The 16,166-nt window shown below is 43.7% G+C and overlaps 1 protein-coding gene across 3 annotated transcripts in view; it reads right to left on the minus strand.

The window, feature by feature from the left end:
• The window catches only part of pkn2a (protein kinase N2a), a 102,741-nt gene that overhangs the window by 29,394 nt on the left and 57,181 nt on the right, over positions 1 to 16,166 (minus strand). For 2 of the 3 annotated variants that reach the window (XM_062022297.1, XM_062022296.1), the window contains exons 4-7: positions 12,980 to 13,134; positions 1,676 to 1,805; positions 1,438 to 1,583; positions 685 to 898 (exon numbers count right to left, since the gene is read on the minus strand). In XM_062022297.1, the coding sequence (XP_061878281.1) occupies positions 685 to 898; positions 1,438 to 1,583; positions 1,676 to 1,805; positions 12,980 to 13,134 (645 nt within the window). Of the gene's footprint in view, positions 1 to 684; positions 899 to 1,437; positions 1,584 to 1,675; positions 1,806 to 12,979; positions 13,135 to 13,769; positions 13,856 to 15,537; positions 15,717 to 16,166 lie in introns of those variants that run through there. The other variant, XM_062022298.1, reaches the window with a different exon arrangement.

Here is a 16,166-nt window from a genome sequence, read left to right on the forward strand (position 1 = left end):
AAAGTAAAGTAATTTAATATATGAATGGATGTATATAGTGTAATATATTTGGGAGGGTTGTAATCTTTTTACGGCTGTTACATCAGCGTGGATCTATGTTAGCTTTATTTTTCAACTCACATGTAAGCCAGCGTCAATTCTGGTCTTTTAAAAATCGCTATTTCTTCTGAATCAAAATATATATTCATATATTATATAAAAAATATTATTTGTGCACTATTGACAAGTGATGCACTGAAAATGTGGTCGTCTTAAATAAAAACAGAAACCGGATGTTGTGATGAAATATCCACTTCCGCTGGCGACTGCGTCTTTCGGGCGCGCACGAGTGACGTAGCTTGCCCAAAGATGGCAAAATAGTCACATTCAAGTCACATTTGAAAAGACCAGATTCCAATCGGATTCAGGACTACCTCCTGATGTGGCCTGAATCTGATGTCAAAAGATCAGATTTGAAGCACTTTGGAGCGTTTAGACTGGCAACAAAAATCAGATCCATGTCACTTGAGGACAAAATCAGATTTAGTGTGCAAGTTATACGGGGCTACTGACCTGAAAACATTTGTTACAGGTCAGATATGGGAAAAAAAGTTGGAATTGACCTGCAATGTGAACAAGGCCTAAGATAGAGAAGACCTCTTGAGGTGGTTATCGAGGTGAGGTACATGTAAGTCCTGACGATACCTGTAAGTGCGGCGGGCTTGGTGACGGTGCTGTACTGGTTCTGCGTGGAAATGAGGCTGGATCGTGGGCTGAGAACTGGCGCGGAAAGAAGTGACAGCTCCTCCACTATGCTGTTGCTGCGTGCGTGGTTCTTAGGCAGCTCGCTGAGGCGCTGCTCCAACGAATGCCGCAGAAGGTCCAGCTTTTGGCTGGACTCATTAAAGCGAGCCTGCGCCTGAATTGGGTGGAGAAGAAGGTGATGTCTGTCAAAATCTGCCAGAGAAAATAAACTGCAAAAAAGAGCTGTCAAAATATAAGATACAACGACTAGATTTTAGGAAATAATCCAAAAAACTAGTGAAATGAACTCACTGGATGGACAGATCCTTTGACTTGCTAAAACATCCTAAATTAGGATTTGCATATTTAGAAATTAGCAGAAATTTTAAGCTACATATGTATTTTTTTCTGAAAACAAGCATTATTGAACTTGTTATTCTTAATTATGAATATGTGAAATTTTGTAAAATATTTAAACAAGATTTTCTTTGGAGGGGGACCAAAATATCTTATTTGAATAGTTATTTTCTCAATTTTAAAATTTTTGTCTGGGGAAATCTCTAAAAATAAAATGATGAATCTTGGCAAGTGGCGAATAATTTGCAGTGTAACGGTTAATGTTCAGAAATCAAGACTGTTCTATGAGGAGTAAAAGAGCAGAATCGTGGTTTATGACTACTATGGATCGTCTATTTGATTTATTGAAGGATATACCTCTAAATGTGCTCTTTTTTCTGTGACTTTTCCTGTGCCCAGGAGTTTCATGACGTTCTTGGCTCCCTCTGCTACAGCAGACTCTATTCTGGCATGGTGACACAGCTCTTCCACCCGTAGGTCCAGAGGACTGATGATGGCCTTGTCTGGATGACAATGAAAGAACCTAAATACCTTACATGCTCAATGGTGATTTCTGTGTCCAACCTTCATGGTTTCACCTAAAGAACATTCTCACCCATCACGTCATTGCTCTCGAAGCTCAGCTCATTGGCCTGGCTTGCTTTGAGGATCTGCATCCTGATGAACTCGATCTTCATCTTGCTGTCCTGGAGCATCTGCTGCGCTGTCGCCAGCAACTTACGATCCTATGAGCGGAAATTAATCCAGTTAGGTCAGGCAGAGGGACCAAATCCCTACAGCGAGGACAAATTCTTTGAGATGGTATTAGGGTTGTACGGTATACCGGTACTAGCATAGTATCGCGGTACTAATGAATAAAAAACGGTACTATAGTCTGTTTGAAAAGTACCGGTTCCCGGGCATAACGGTGCGTCATCACGTCGTGACATTGCTGGTTTTACGAGCAGAGGAGCATGTTCAGCAGCGCACAATCACATAATACTTACAAGCAGACAGTGTGTAGACAGAAAAGGGAGAACGGACGCATTTTGGCCAAAAAACTGACGATAAAGGTGAAGATAAACACTAAAAAGCCCTCAAGAAGAGGTGTTTTAAGACATGGCTAGTTAGTGAGCAGTCCATCGGCAGTCTGCAGTGTTTTAGCTACTTCTAAATCACTAATCCTCACCTCCATGGTGACAAATAAAATATGTTTCTGAAAAGTATCATCCCTGCAGGACGAGGAATAGCTAAACATGCTTCACTACACACCGTAGGAAGATGCAAACGCTCACCGGCGTCATCACTAACAAAAACCAGCGCGCCTGAATGTAAACAAATACCATGGGTGGATATACACCTGGCATCAACTGTAATGATACCTTGTACAATAGTGTATTTAGCGATACTACAATGATTACATCGATATATTTTATCGCCACAAAATCTTTTTTCCTTTTTTAAAAATTCATATTATGTTTATAAACTCAGGAAATACGTCCCTGGACACATGAGGACTTTAAATATGACCAATGTATGACCCTGTAACTACTTGGTATCGGATCGATACCTAAACTCTTGGTATCATCCAAAACTAATGTAAATTATCCAAACAACAGAAGAATAAGTGATTATTACATTTTAACAGAAGTGTAGATAGAACATGTTCAAACGGAAAATAACCAGATATTAACAGTAAATGAACAAGTGGATTAATAATACATTTTTACAGCTGGTCCCTCATAATATTGACAAAATAATAGAATGAGAAATTACACAATATATTACTGCATATTTCAGCAGACTAATTAAGAGCCTTTGTTTGCTTACTTACTACTAACAGACAAGTTGTCTAGTATGTCCACTATTTTATTTAAGGACAAAATTGTTCTTCGATTGCAATAAGAATGATAAATGATAAATGGGTTATACTTGTATAGCGCTTTTCTACCTTCAAGGTACTCAAAGCGCTTTGACAGTATTTCCACACTCACCCATTCACACACTGATGGCGGGAGCTGCCATTCAAGGCGCTAACCAGCAGCCATCAGGAGCAAGGGTGAAGTGTCTTGCCCAAGGACACAACGGTCGTGACTAGGATGGTAGAAGGTGGGGATTGAACCCCAGTAACCAGCAACCTTCCGATTGCTGGCACGGCCACTCTACCAACTTCGCCACGCCGTCCCCTAATGTATCGTAAGATTTTTTGTTAAAAATAAAGCCGATAATGCCATTTTCTTGTGGTCCACTTTATTTAGAAAAGTATCGAAAGGTATCGAAAAGTATCTAAATACATTTTGTACCGGTACCAAAATATTGGTATCGGGACAATTCTAGATGTATAGGTTAAAAGGGGCTCAGAAGACTTCATTTGTTCCTCATTCGAACCCAAATGTTTTATCATTGTGCAGTTAACAGACTTTTTTCTTACTACACGTGCACACAGACTCGCCAGTTAGAATGTTCTGAACTTATCAATACAAGAAAAGGCTTTTCTCCAACAGGAACTTCCTTTCTGACATCATGACAGTGCTATTTCCAACCTGATTACAACACATTACGACCTCACAGGGACACTGGTTAGTGCCGCTGACATTCATATCTCCATTTTTAATCATGAATGTTAGCTAACAACTTCCAATGACACCATTGGCATGACCGCTTCACATAGAAGCTACCAATGAGGTCAATTGTACCATTACTTTTTACACACTTGCAGAGTACCATGTGCCTGACCTACTAAAGGTTTACATGTTTTAAAACATGTGCAAACTTGATAACACATGCAAAGCTAAACTACGAAACTTGTGCACAGAGGATTCCGTGTCTTCAGTGAGCAAAATGAGAAACGCAATCCATTTAGTGGGTTTGTCTTCATGGATATGCAGAATGTATGCTGATTATTAGACCGCCCATAACACTGGGAGGAGAAAATGCAAATGTATTTATTTAGGACACGCAGTGTGATTTATCAAAACTGAAACTGTTCTGCGGCCGGTGTTTTGCATTTATATTTAGCACGTCTACAAAAACTGGCAGTTGAGTTGAAAAAGAGGCAATCGTGCTGCAGCTCCGTATAAAGTATATGGACTGTAAAAAATAAAAATATTAGACATATTGTCTAGACCAGGGGTCGGCAACCTTTACCACTCAAAGAGCCATTTTGACCCGTTTCACAAATTAAAGAAAACATTGGGAGCCACAAAACTCTTTTTAAAATTTAAAATGAAATAACTCTGCATATAAAGTTTTTTTTGCTTTGTGCTATGTATAAACCAGGGGTCTCAGACACGCGGCCCGCACCTTAATATGAAAATGTAATGTTAGTGCGGCCCGCATGTTTTATATGAATGGCGCTTGACAGCGTCATACTTGCCAACCCTCCCGATTTTTCTGCTGATTTCCACCCACACAACAATAAGGACGTGCCGTGATGGCACTGCCTTTGGCGCCCTCTACAACCTGTACAGACAGCGTGCCAGCCCAGTTACATATTGTATGGGACTTCTGCAGACACACATGAGTGACTGCAAGGCATACTTGGACAACAGCCATACAGGTCACACTGACGGTAGCCGTATAAACAACTTTAACACTCTTAGTAATATGCGCCACACTGTGAACCCACACCAAACAAGAATGACAAACACATTTCGGAAGAACATCCGCACCGTAACACAACAGAACAAATACCCAGAATCCCATGCATCCCTAACTCTTCCGTGCTACATTATACACCCCCGCTACCACCAAACCCCGCCCCCCCCAACCCTGCCCCCCCTACACATCAACCCCTCCCCTCCGTGCGTCGGTTGAGGTGGGCGGGGTTGGGGGGTGCGGGGTTTAGTGGTAGCGGGGGTGTATAATGTAGCTCAGAAGGGTTAGGGATGCATGGGATTCTGGGTATTTGTTCTGTTGTGTTCATGTTGTGTTACGGTGCGGATGTTCTCCCGAAATGTGTTTGTTATTCTTGTTTGGTGTGGGTTCACAGTGTGGCGCATATTAGTAAGTGTTAAAGTTGTTTATACGGCCACCGTCAGTGTGACCTGTAAGGCTGTTGACCAAGTATGCCTTGCAGTCGCTTACGTGTGTAAACAGAGACTGCATACAATATCTGACTGGCCCGGCACGCAGATAGTATGGTGAAAAAGCGGACGCGACGACAGGTTGTAGAGGACGCTAATAAAGGCAGTGCCATCATGGCCCGTCCTCAATATTGTTGTCCGGGTGAAAATCGGAGAATATATGCCCCGGGAGATTTCCGGGAGAGGCACTGAAAACCGGAAGTCTCCCGGAAAAATCGGGAGGATCAGCAAATGCAGCTGAGCCGCATCAGAGTGGTCAAAGAGCCGCATGCGGCTCTGGAGCCGCGGGTTGCCGACCCCTGGTCTAGACATACAGCAATATCATTTTCTAATTTTATAGCTGCTGGATGACTTAAGGGGTTGATTAAAACAAATCCAATTGCTGCATTTTGGTGTCTGATGTTTTTTTTATTTTTATGATGTTCGTTGCTTCATTTACTTCTCGTAATATGCATTTTCTTGCATCTGGACCATTCCAGCGCACGCTCGCAGTTAGTGCCAGCAATGTCCATGAGCGCACCTTCAGCGTGCCTCCGTTGCAGATGCACTGCAGGACTGTTTCCAAAATAACTCAGAAAAAGTGGTACATGTCTGTTGCATGTTTAAAAACATAGCAAAACGCCAGCAGTTATCCATTGTGACTCACACGCAACACGCCAAAGTTATACTTTGCACACGCTGTTTAGCGTGTGGTATTTGGGGGAGAAGACGACAGGGGGAGAAGACGACAGCCTCCACGCGGCCTCCCCTGCAAGTAATGAGATATGGTGCAAGACTAGCTCATGAAACGAATGTCGCCACCCAATGGTCACGCTGTCAGATCAGGGCGCAAGAGGCCGGGGGGACGCAAGCTCACGTCAGGGCGGGCAGCCATCCCGATCATCAAGCGCCAGGGCCTGACAGTGCTCCAGCTAAATGTCGAGGGCCTCACCACCGCCAAAACTGGACATCATACGCCACCTCGCCGACTCCCATGAAGTCGCGGCCGTCCTCCTTCAGGAGACGCACTGTGGAAAAGCAGACTTTCTCAGGTTGCCCGGGTTCCACCTCGCCGGCTCCATCCTCAGCAGGCAGCACGGGATGGCCACCTTTGTCAGGTCTGACCTCAGCTGGACAGCCACAGGCCAATCCCCTCCAGGCGCTAGTCTCGAGTGGATGTCCACGAGGATACAGACAACAACGGTTGTGAACGTGTACAAGCCCCCACCATCTGTACTGTCCACATCGGCCCTCCCAACTACCCTGGCACCCGCCATCTACGCCGGGGATTTTAACTGCCAGCACACCGACTGGGGATACTCCCACACAACACCGGATGGGGAGACGCTGAGCGAGTGGGCCTCCAATGCCAACGCCCATCTCCTGTTTGACCCCAAAGAGCCACCAAGCTTCTACTCCTCCAGATGGAACACCTTCACCAACCCAGACCTCGCCTTTGTTGTGTTCCACAGTAATGACCCGATGCCAGAGGGAAGGGTCATTGACAGGTTCCCCCGATCACACCACCGACCATCTGTCATCAGAATACCATCACTGGTGCAGCCGGTCGCAGGGAAGCCTGTCAAAAGATGGAATTTCCGGAAGGCCAACTGGCATGCTTTTTCTGTTGACACAGAGAGAAGATCTGTCACCCTCCCGGACCCAGACACTCCTAATGTGGATGCTGCATATGCAGCCTACTGTGAAGTGCTGACAGGGGCAGCGAAGAAAACCATACCACGAGGCTACAATGCAAACTACATCCCGGGTTGGAACGAGGAGTGCAACCACCTCCTGCGAGCCCACCAGCAGGCTAGCTCAAGAGCTGAAGTGGATGCGACAGCAACGGCACTGCTTGAGAAGCTGGACGCCACTCGCAGGCCTAGATGGACAGAGGTCGTCGAGTCGATTGACTTTACCCACTCCAGCCGTAAAGCGTGGCAGACCATAAACCAGCTCTCAGGAAGAAGTACACCGCCTCCCAAGTGCCCTGTGACAGCAAACTCCATCGCAGCCCAACTCCTGAAAAATGGCCGCTTCCCAGATGCAGACAAAGAGTTTGCCCGCTCAACATCCCACGAGGTATCCAGTCTCTCTAGGGCGGCCAGTGTTAATGCCAACCTGTCAGGAGATATCACACCAGCTGAGCTCAAGGACGCTATGGCCAAACTCAAACAAGGCAAGGCACCAGGCTCCGACAACATCCACCCAGAGTTTGTGATCCACCAGAGCGAAATAACATCTGCCTGGCTGCGTGCATTCTTCTCTGCGTGCCTCCGGAGGTCCAAGCTCCCAAGGGCATGGCGACGGGCCGCTGTCATAGCCCTCTTGAAACCCAACAAACCTGCGGATGACCCCAAGTCCTACAGACCAATCTCGTTGCTCTGCGTCCCTTTTAAAATCCTGGAGAGGATGATACACAGCCGAATTGAGCCAGTAGTTGACTCACAACTTCCGAGGGAACAGGCTGGCTTCCGTCGGGGCAGGTCTACAGTGGACCAGGTAACCCTTCTCACACAAGATCTCGAGGACAGCTTCCAGGCCAAAACAAAAGCTGGGGTGGTACTACTGGACCTGATTGCTGCTTACGATACCGTCTGGCACCGCGGACTCCACCTGAAGCTGCTGAGAACAATCCCGGACTGTCATATGGTCAACTTCATCATGGAGATGCTGTCAAACCGCAGCTTCATTCTCCAGACCAGTGATGGCCAGCGCAGCAGGTTCAGGAGGCTGAGAAACGGGTTCCCACAAGGGTCTGTCCTCTCACCGATGCTCTTCAACATCTACATCTTTGACCTACCGGTGACAACATCTAGAAGGTATGGATACGCGGATGACCTAGCCATCATGCTACACCCGCCCACATGGAAGGCGGTTGAAGAGGGTCTCAATCAGGACATGGACGTCCTGGCTGCCTACCTTCGAAGCTGGCGACTGCAGCTCAGTAAGGGAAAGACTGTATCAGCAGCATTCCACCTCTGCAACAGGGAAGCAAGAAGGGAGCTGGATATCTTAGTGGACAACAAACCCCTGGAGTTCCAGCAGGCCCCAAAGTACCTGGGTGTACGCTTGGACAGGACACTGTCCTACAAACAACATTTGGATGAAGTGAGGGCTAAAGTAACAGCAAGGGTCTCACTCATCCGGCGCCTAGCTGGTACAACCTGGGGGGCCTCGGCCAAGGTACTACGTATCTCCACACAAGCCCTCGTATTCTCTGCAGCTGAGTACTGTGCCCCAACCTGGTGTAGAAGCCCACATGCCAAGAAGGTCGATACGGCCATCAACAATGCCCTCCGGATCATAAGTGGCTGCCTGAAACCCACCCCCGTGTTCTACCTGCCAGTCCTAGCAGGGATAGCGCCAGCCGGCCTACGGCGAGAGGCCGCTACCCTCGCCCTGGCAAGGAAAGCCCAGGAACACAGCTGGCACATCCTCCATGAAACCACCACCATGGCAACACCTCCAAGCAGACTCAAGTCCCGCCACCCATACAATCAGGCCGCACAAGAGATGCTTATTTCCATCCCGGAGGATCTGACAACCAAAGCCTGGCTGGCAGCGGAATGGAAGCAGGAGTGGGAGTCAGCAGGACAGACACGCCTACACCATTACATCCAGGATCCTGGAGGTAGCGTGGAGGGAGAAGATCTACCTCGCCGGCAATGGACCCTCCTGAACCGCCGTCGCACAGGAGTTGGTTGCTTCAAAGCGTCCATGAAGAAGTGGGGCCTAACAGACAGTGCAGCGTGTGAGTGCGGGGAGCCTGAGCAGACTGCCGACCACATCATAGACCACCTTCAGAGGAGGGCCTCTTCCAAGTGGGACCTGAGACGAGGGAGTGGCTACACGACACGAAGATGGACATATGAAGACGATACACGAAAGAGTATGGTATTTGGATCTTAGTAAATCAGGCCCTATATGTGTTTTGCGCCAGAGGTCTTTCCACCTTTCTCCTCACAGTTTGCTGAAGCAACATTGGTGTACAGCTGTAATTATTGCCCTCGTTGGGAGCAGGTGGCATGCCCTGTCCCTGGTGCTTTAAACACGCACACGCCAGCCAAATTATAGAGCATCATACTTTGCACATGAGAGGAGGAACGTCTGTGAAATGTTTGAACAAACAGTAGTGCACGTGACACACCATGTATCAGCACATTCTTACGTTTGCCTCCTGCCGCAACAAGGAGGTGAAAGCAAAGCCACTATGTTCACTTCATGCCATCTGCAGAGTGGAAGTGGTGCTTAGTCTTTAATCTGGGAAACTCCAGGGATCATGGTATCGTGTCATTCAAATACTCACATTTAGCATGGAAATCACCGGCAAGCTATATTCTGCTATGGTCTGTTCACCATACAGTAGCTTGGGGTCATAAAATCCTTTATTCTTTCACTGGCCCTTGTTTTTGTACATTGGCTTACTTATTTATAAGATCACACATGGAATTCTAATTAAATGAATTTGAAGAATTTGAATTGCATTGGCTCGCCTCCACAAGATGTTGAGTAGGATTTACAGGAAGTTGATCTAAATTCATTGCAATTCAGAGAAATTCTCAAGTTAGAGACAAAAAAAAAAAAGAACGTGTCCCTTAGAGATGTATTGATTACTGGTATAATGTATCGATTACTGGTGTAATGATAAACAGTAGAAAAATAATAGACTTTAAAAAAAACACGGTGATACCGCTTATTTCATAGAAAAGCAGCGAGTCAGTGACAGAAACAGACTTAATAAACTGATTAAGAGAGCTGACTCTGTCTTAGGCTGCCCACTAGGCAGCATTAGGGAGGTGGCTGACAGAAGGATGCTGACCAATCCCGTAGTGTGTAATACGGATGTTAGTGTATTTTGTTTTGATTTGTCTTTTATTTATCATTACATTTTAGTGCACAATATGTAGTGTTTATTATTATATTTTTTTAAAATTACATTTTACTTCTGTTACTATATGTAAAAACCTACACTCCAACAACGTAATTTCTCCATAGTGGGATAATTAAAAGTCTATCCTATCCTAATGGCTAACTAGCTTAGATGTTAACATTAATACAAGACGCATTTATCGTCTTTCTGCATTACAAAGCCAGATGTAAACTTGTATAACCACATTGCTGTCTAAGAAACCAAGCTGTTCAGTTGTGCACATTGACCGTACAGACTAAAATCAAAAAGGTTGATGTGAAGTTCTACGCACGAACGTGTCTACAACAAGAAGTACACTCCAATGATGTCACATATACCGAAAGTGAAGGGCAACCCCTGTTTGGCCTTTATCAGTAAGAAAAACTCTTAAACCCTTACATATTGAAACGGAAGTAGATAAATATAATTAAACACTCAAATAACAATAATGTGGCTCTTACTGTAAGAAGTTAAAACAACAAATATTTATTCTGCCAATGCAAGTTAGGGGTGTGATGATACACTTACCTCAAGAGACGAGATTATATACAATATTGTACGAGAACAAGACAAGATTTTAACATTAATTTTCCTCTGCTTGGACATGTATATTAAAGTTACGTCCACATTGCAGACATGCTGACTACACTCCAGACAATGGCGTGCGTTTTGTTTTGGTAATCAAAGTCTTTTTTCGGTGAATTACTTGTCAATAGTGCGCAAATAATAGTATATATATATATATATATATATATATATATATATATATATATATATATATATATATATATATATATATATATATATATATATATATATATATATATGTATATATATATAAAAAACCAAAACCAGTGAAGTTGGCACAATTGTGTAAATCGCAAATAAAAACAGAATACAATGATTTGCAAATTCTTTTTAAGCTATATTCAATTGAATTGACTGCAAAGACAAGATACTTAACGTTCGAACTGGTAAACTTTGTTATTTTTGGAAAATATTATCTCATTTGGAATTTGATGCCTGCAACATGTTTCAAAAAGGCTGGCACAAGTAGCAAAAAAGACTGAGAAAGTTGATAAATGCTCATCAAACACTTATTTGGAACATCCCACAGGTGAACAGGCTAACAGAGAACAGGTAGGTGTCATGATTGGGTATAAAAGCAGCTTCCATGAAATGCTCAGTCATTCACAAACAAGGATGGGCGAGGGTCACCACTTTGTGAACAAATGCATGACCAAATTGTCGAAAACATTTCTCAACGAGCTATTGCAAAGAATTTAGGGATTTCCCCATCTACGGTCCGTAATTTCATCAAAAGGTTCAGAGAATCTGGATAAACCACTGCATGCAAGGCTGAAAACCAACAAATGCCCGTGACCTTCAATCCTTCAGGCGGTACTGCATCAAAAACCGACATCAGTGTGTAAAGAATATTGCCACATGGGCTCAGGAACACTTCAGAAAACCACTGTCAGTAACTACAGTTCGTTGCTTCATCTGTAATTGCAAGTTATAACTCTACTATGCAAAGCGAACACCATTTATCAACAACACCCAGAAATGCCGCCGGTTTCGCTGGGCCCAAGCTCATCTAAGATGGACTGATGCAAAGTGGAAAAGTGTTCTGTGGTCTGACGAGTCCACTTCAAATTGTTTTTGGAAACTGTGGATGTCGTGTCTTCCGGACCAAAGAGGAAAAGAACCATCCGGATTGTTATAGGCGCAAAGTTCAAAAGCCAGCATCTGTGATGGTATGGGGGTGTATTAGTGCCCAAGACATGGGTAACTTACACATCTGTGAAGGCACCATTAATGCTGAAAGGTACACATATGTTTTGGAGCAACATATGTTGCCATCCAAGCGATGTCTTTTTCATGGACGCCCCTGCTTATTTCAGCAAAACAATGCCAAGCCACATTCTGCATGTGTTACAACAGCGTGGCTTCGTAGTAAAAGAGTGCGGGTACTAGAATGGCCTGCCTGTACTCCAGACCTGTCTCCCATTGAAAATGTGTGGCGCATTATGAAGCGTAAAATATGACAACTGAGACCCCGGACTGTTGAACAACTTAAGCTGTACATCAAGCAAGAATGGGAGATGGAAGTGTGTGCACAAGAGGAAAAACTGGTTGGAATTGTGCTGTTTGTTATCATAAGATTGGTACTAAAAGTTAAAAAAAGCGTCTGACTTTGTGTGACTTCTTCTAGGCCTTACAATACATTATATTACTTTAATTTGTTTTCAAGTAAAACAAACAAACAAACAAACAAACAAACAAACAAACAAACAAACCCTTATTTTCAAGGCGATGCAGCAACAAATATGCCGTGGCAGTGCGCCACATTCAATTACATTAAAAGGGAAACCCTGGATATTAACTACAAAAGCACCGGGAAAGCGCAGACCTCCGCCAGGCCCTATCTCCCAATAGTAAAGAATCTTTCAAAAATAATCCTGAATTCAGACAGTGATCCGGATCAACCCTTAAAATGTAATCACTTTGTCCCTATTCTATTTCTGACAACTTCTGAAAGTTAAATTAATATCCACTCATAATGTTTAGAGCTAAGTTGCTAACCAACAAAAAACAGACAAACCCCAGAAATACATAATCTCCTGGCATAGGTACTTAATTGCAGGATAAATGAAATTGCCATGTCCATGTGTGCAAACAGACAAAAAACAAATAATCAATAATGACATGATGAAACAACATATATAAGACTGCAATGCAAAGATAAGTCAACCATGAGCTCTCATATTGTTGCTAGAAGTACCACAGTTGACAAGAAACAAACAAGTGCTAATCTACATATTTAGATGGAGTCTGAGGGGAAGTTGTCTTCCCTTTCTACTAAAGTCTCCTTGATGTAAAATGTGCTAACGTTTTTGGATAGCATGCATCTATGAGGCCTTGTAGGCAACCCAAACCTTACCTTGGATGGACCATTCGAGTACATCTGAATCATGTTTTCAGCCCCTTGTTTAACCTTCAGCTCGATGTCGTTCTGCCTTTTCAGGGCTGCCAGGCGGCAGTTGCTTGTCCATAGTCGCGTCTCACTGTTGGGGGTATCTGGGGTCAGAGGGCATTCTGGGGAACAACGCAGAGAAGATGGGTTAGCACGTTACTGCACTTTGCAAACAACCACTGCTGCAGGATATGACTATGGCTGGACTTTGTCACAAATAGACTGCAAGTATTTTTGGCCGTCAGCCATTTAAAGGTTAGCTAAACAACCCTGCAGCTCGGCATGATCATTTATAACTTGGCTTACAAAAACCTGTCAGGTAGCACCTTTAAAGAAATCTGCGGAAAAAAATTTGTTAACACAAGACTTCATTTATTCCCGGCACAAGAACAACATTGTTGCAACAACATTAATATTGTAAAGACGGACTAGAACGTTGTGATTGATGACACATGACTTCATGTGTGTACTTGCAAGGGACAGGGAAACCCGTCTCAGATTGATTAGATCACTCCCATCACACACACACATTAACTCGCTGGCTAGGTATTATAACCTATGTCTGAAATTGACAATTGGATTGTTTCCAGTGTTGTTTTTAGGTTTAGGTGGACTTATGTTAAAAAAGCCTCCTTGTCTGTGTCATAAGCAAATAGTTTTATGATCTCACTGAGAAAAACTAGCATCTACTATAGGCAGCCTTCTATCGGTAGTTGTACAATGACGCCACAGACACAGAAACTGAAACTGAACTTACAAATCCCGCCTGAAGAAGTCGGACTGGTTTGTCTGCCAACTGTGTGTGTATGTGTCACTCTGAGACCTAGTAAGGGATTCGAACACCTGTAGGAAAGGCAAAAAGGAATAATGCGCTCCTTTAAAACTACTGACTTTTAATGAGCTTGACCACTGACTAATGTCCCATAACGCTATATGAGGAACAACTCCTGGTAATACTTTACTAGATATTCTCTTTAGTCAGTGACCACACGTTCCGCAACGTTGATACAATGATTTGCAAATCCTTTTCAACCCATATTCAACTGAATGCACTACAAAGACAAGATATTTGATGTTCAAACTCATAAACTTTTTTTTTTTTGCAAATAATAACTAACTTAGAATTTCATGGCTGCAACATGTGCCAAAGTAGTTGGGAAAGGGCATGTTCACCACTGTGTTACATGGCCTTTCCTTTTAACAACACTCAGTAAACGTTTGGGAACTGAGGAGACACATTTTTTAAGCTTCTCAGGTGGAATTCTTTCCCATTCTTGCTTGATGTACAGCTTAAGTTGTTCAACAGTCCGTTGTGGTATTTTAGGCTTCATAATGCGCCACACATTTTCAATGGGAGATAGGTCTGGACTACAGGCAGGCCAGTCTAGTACCCGCACTCTTTTACTATGAAGACACGTTGATGTAACATGTGGCTTGGCATTGTCTTGCTGAAATAAGCAGGGGCGTCCATGGTAACGTTGCTTGGATGGCAACATATGTTGCTCCAAAACCTGTATGTACCTTTCAGCATTAATGGCGCCTTCACAGATGTGTAAGTTACCCATGTCTTGGGCACTAATACACCCCCATACCATCACAGATGCTGGCTTTTCAACTTTGCGTCTATAACAATCCGGATGGTTCTTTTCCTCTTTGGTCCGGAGGACACGACGTCCACAGTTTCCAAAAACAATTTGAAATGTGGACTCGTCAGACCACAGAACACTTTTCCACTTTGTATCAGTCCATCTTAGATGAGCTCAGGCCCAGCGAAGCTTACGGCGTTTCTGGGTGTTGTTGATAAACGGTTTTCGCCTTGCATAGAATAGTTTTAACTTGCACTTACAGATGTAGCGACCAACTGTAGTTACTGACAGTGGGCTTCTGAAGTGTTCCTGAGCCCATGTGGTGATATCCTTTACACACTGATGTCGCTTGTTGATGCAGTACAGCCTGAGGGATCGAAGGTCACGGGCTTAACTGCTTACGTGCAGTGATTTCTCCAGATTCTCTGAACATTTGATGATATTACGGACCGTAGATGGTGAAATCCCTAAATTCCTTGCAATAGCTGGTTGAAAAAGGTTTTTCTTAAACTGTTCAACAATTTGCTCACGCATTTGTTGACGAAGTGGTGACCCTCGCCCCATCCTTGTTTGTGAATGACTGAGCATTTCATGGAATCTACTTTTATACCCATCATGGCACCCACCTGTTCCCAATTTGCCTGTTCACCTGTGGGATGTTTCAAATAAGTGTTTGATGAGCATTTCTCAACTTTATCAGTATTTATTGCTACCTTTCCCAACTTTTTCACGTGTTGATGGCATCAAATTCTAAAGTTAATAATTATTTGCAAAAAAAAAAAAAGTTTATCAGTTTCAACATCAAATATGTTGTCTTTGTAGCATATTCAACTGAATATGGGTTGAAAATGATTTGCAAATCATTGTATTCCGTTTATATTTGCATCTAACACAATTTTTCCAACTCATATGGAAACGGGGTTTGTAGTTGCATATCACCTTGATACGTATGTTCTTTCTAAGTCAGTGGGATTTCAACCTTGGAGGATAAATGGCGGCAGAAAAGACCCACACGGGAGTGCTGCAGAAGTCTTGTGCAGTCTTCAAGCTTGGGCGTTTCTCCTTTCGACAAAGCGTGAGCGGAGGGGGGGGTTGGTTTGGTTGCATCAAGTTGAGAACTCCCCCTGCTTCTAAAAGCGGTTCAGCCCACGCTGGGCTGGTGGACAAGACACTGAGCTGCTGAATAGCTGCTGCGATGATGTCATCGCTGGACAGCTGACAAGGGCAACACTCCCCTCCGTTTCTGATGAGAACGCAAAAAGAAAGTGGGCCTGAATATTCTCTCAGCAATGACATCACAGTGAAAGACCAAGTGAACTTTCTTGGTGTTTACAAAAGCTGTTTATATAGTCATATAAACTTAAATACAGTGATGGGCAAGCTACTTGGAAAATGTAGCAAGCTAAGCTACAAGTTACTCTCCATGAAATGTCGCTAACCAACAGGGGAAGCTATCAAAGGAGAATTGTAGCAAGCTACACTACAAACTACAATGCACAAGTAGCTAGCTACATCTAACAACATTTCTATCTATGGGCCCACATTTTAATGTAACTGAGAGTGTACAA

The sequence above is a fragment of the Entelurus aequoreus genome, linkage group LG16 (genome assembly GCF_033978785.1).
Source record: "Entelurus aequoreus isolate RoL-2023_Sb linkage group LG16, RoL_Eaeq_v1.1, whole genome shotgun sequence".
NCBI lineage: Eukaryota > Metazoa > Chordata > Actinopteri > Syngnathiformes > Syngnathidae > Entelurus > Entelurus aequoreus.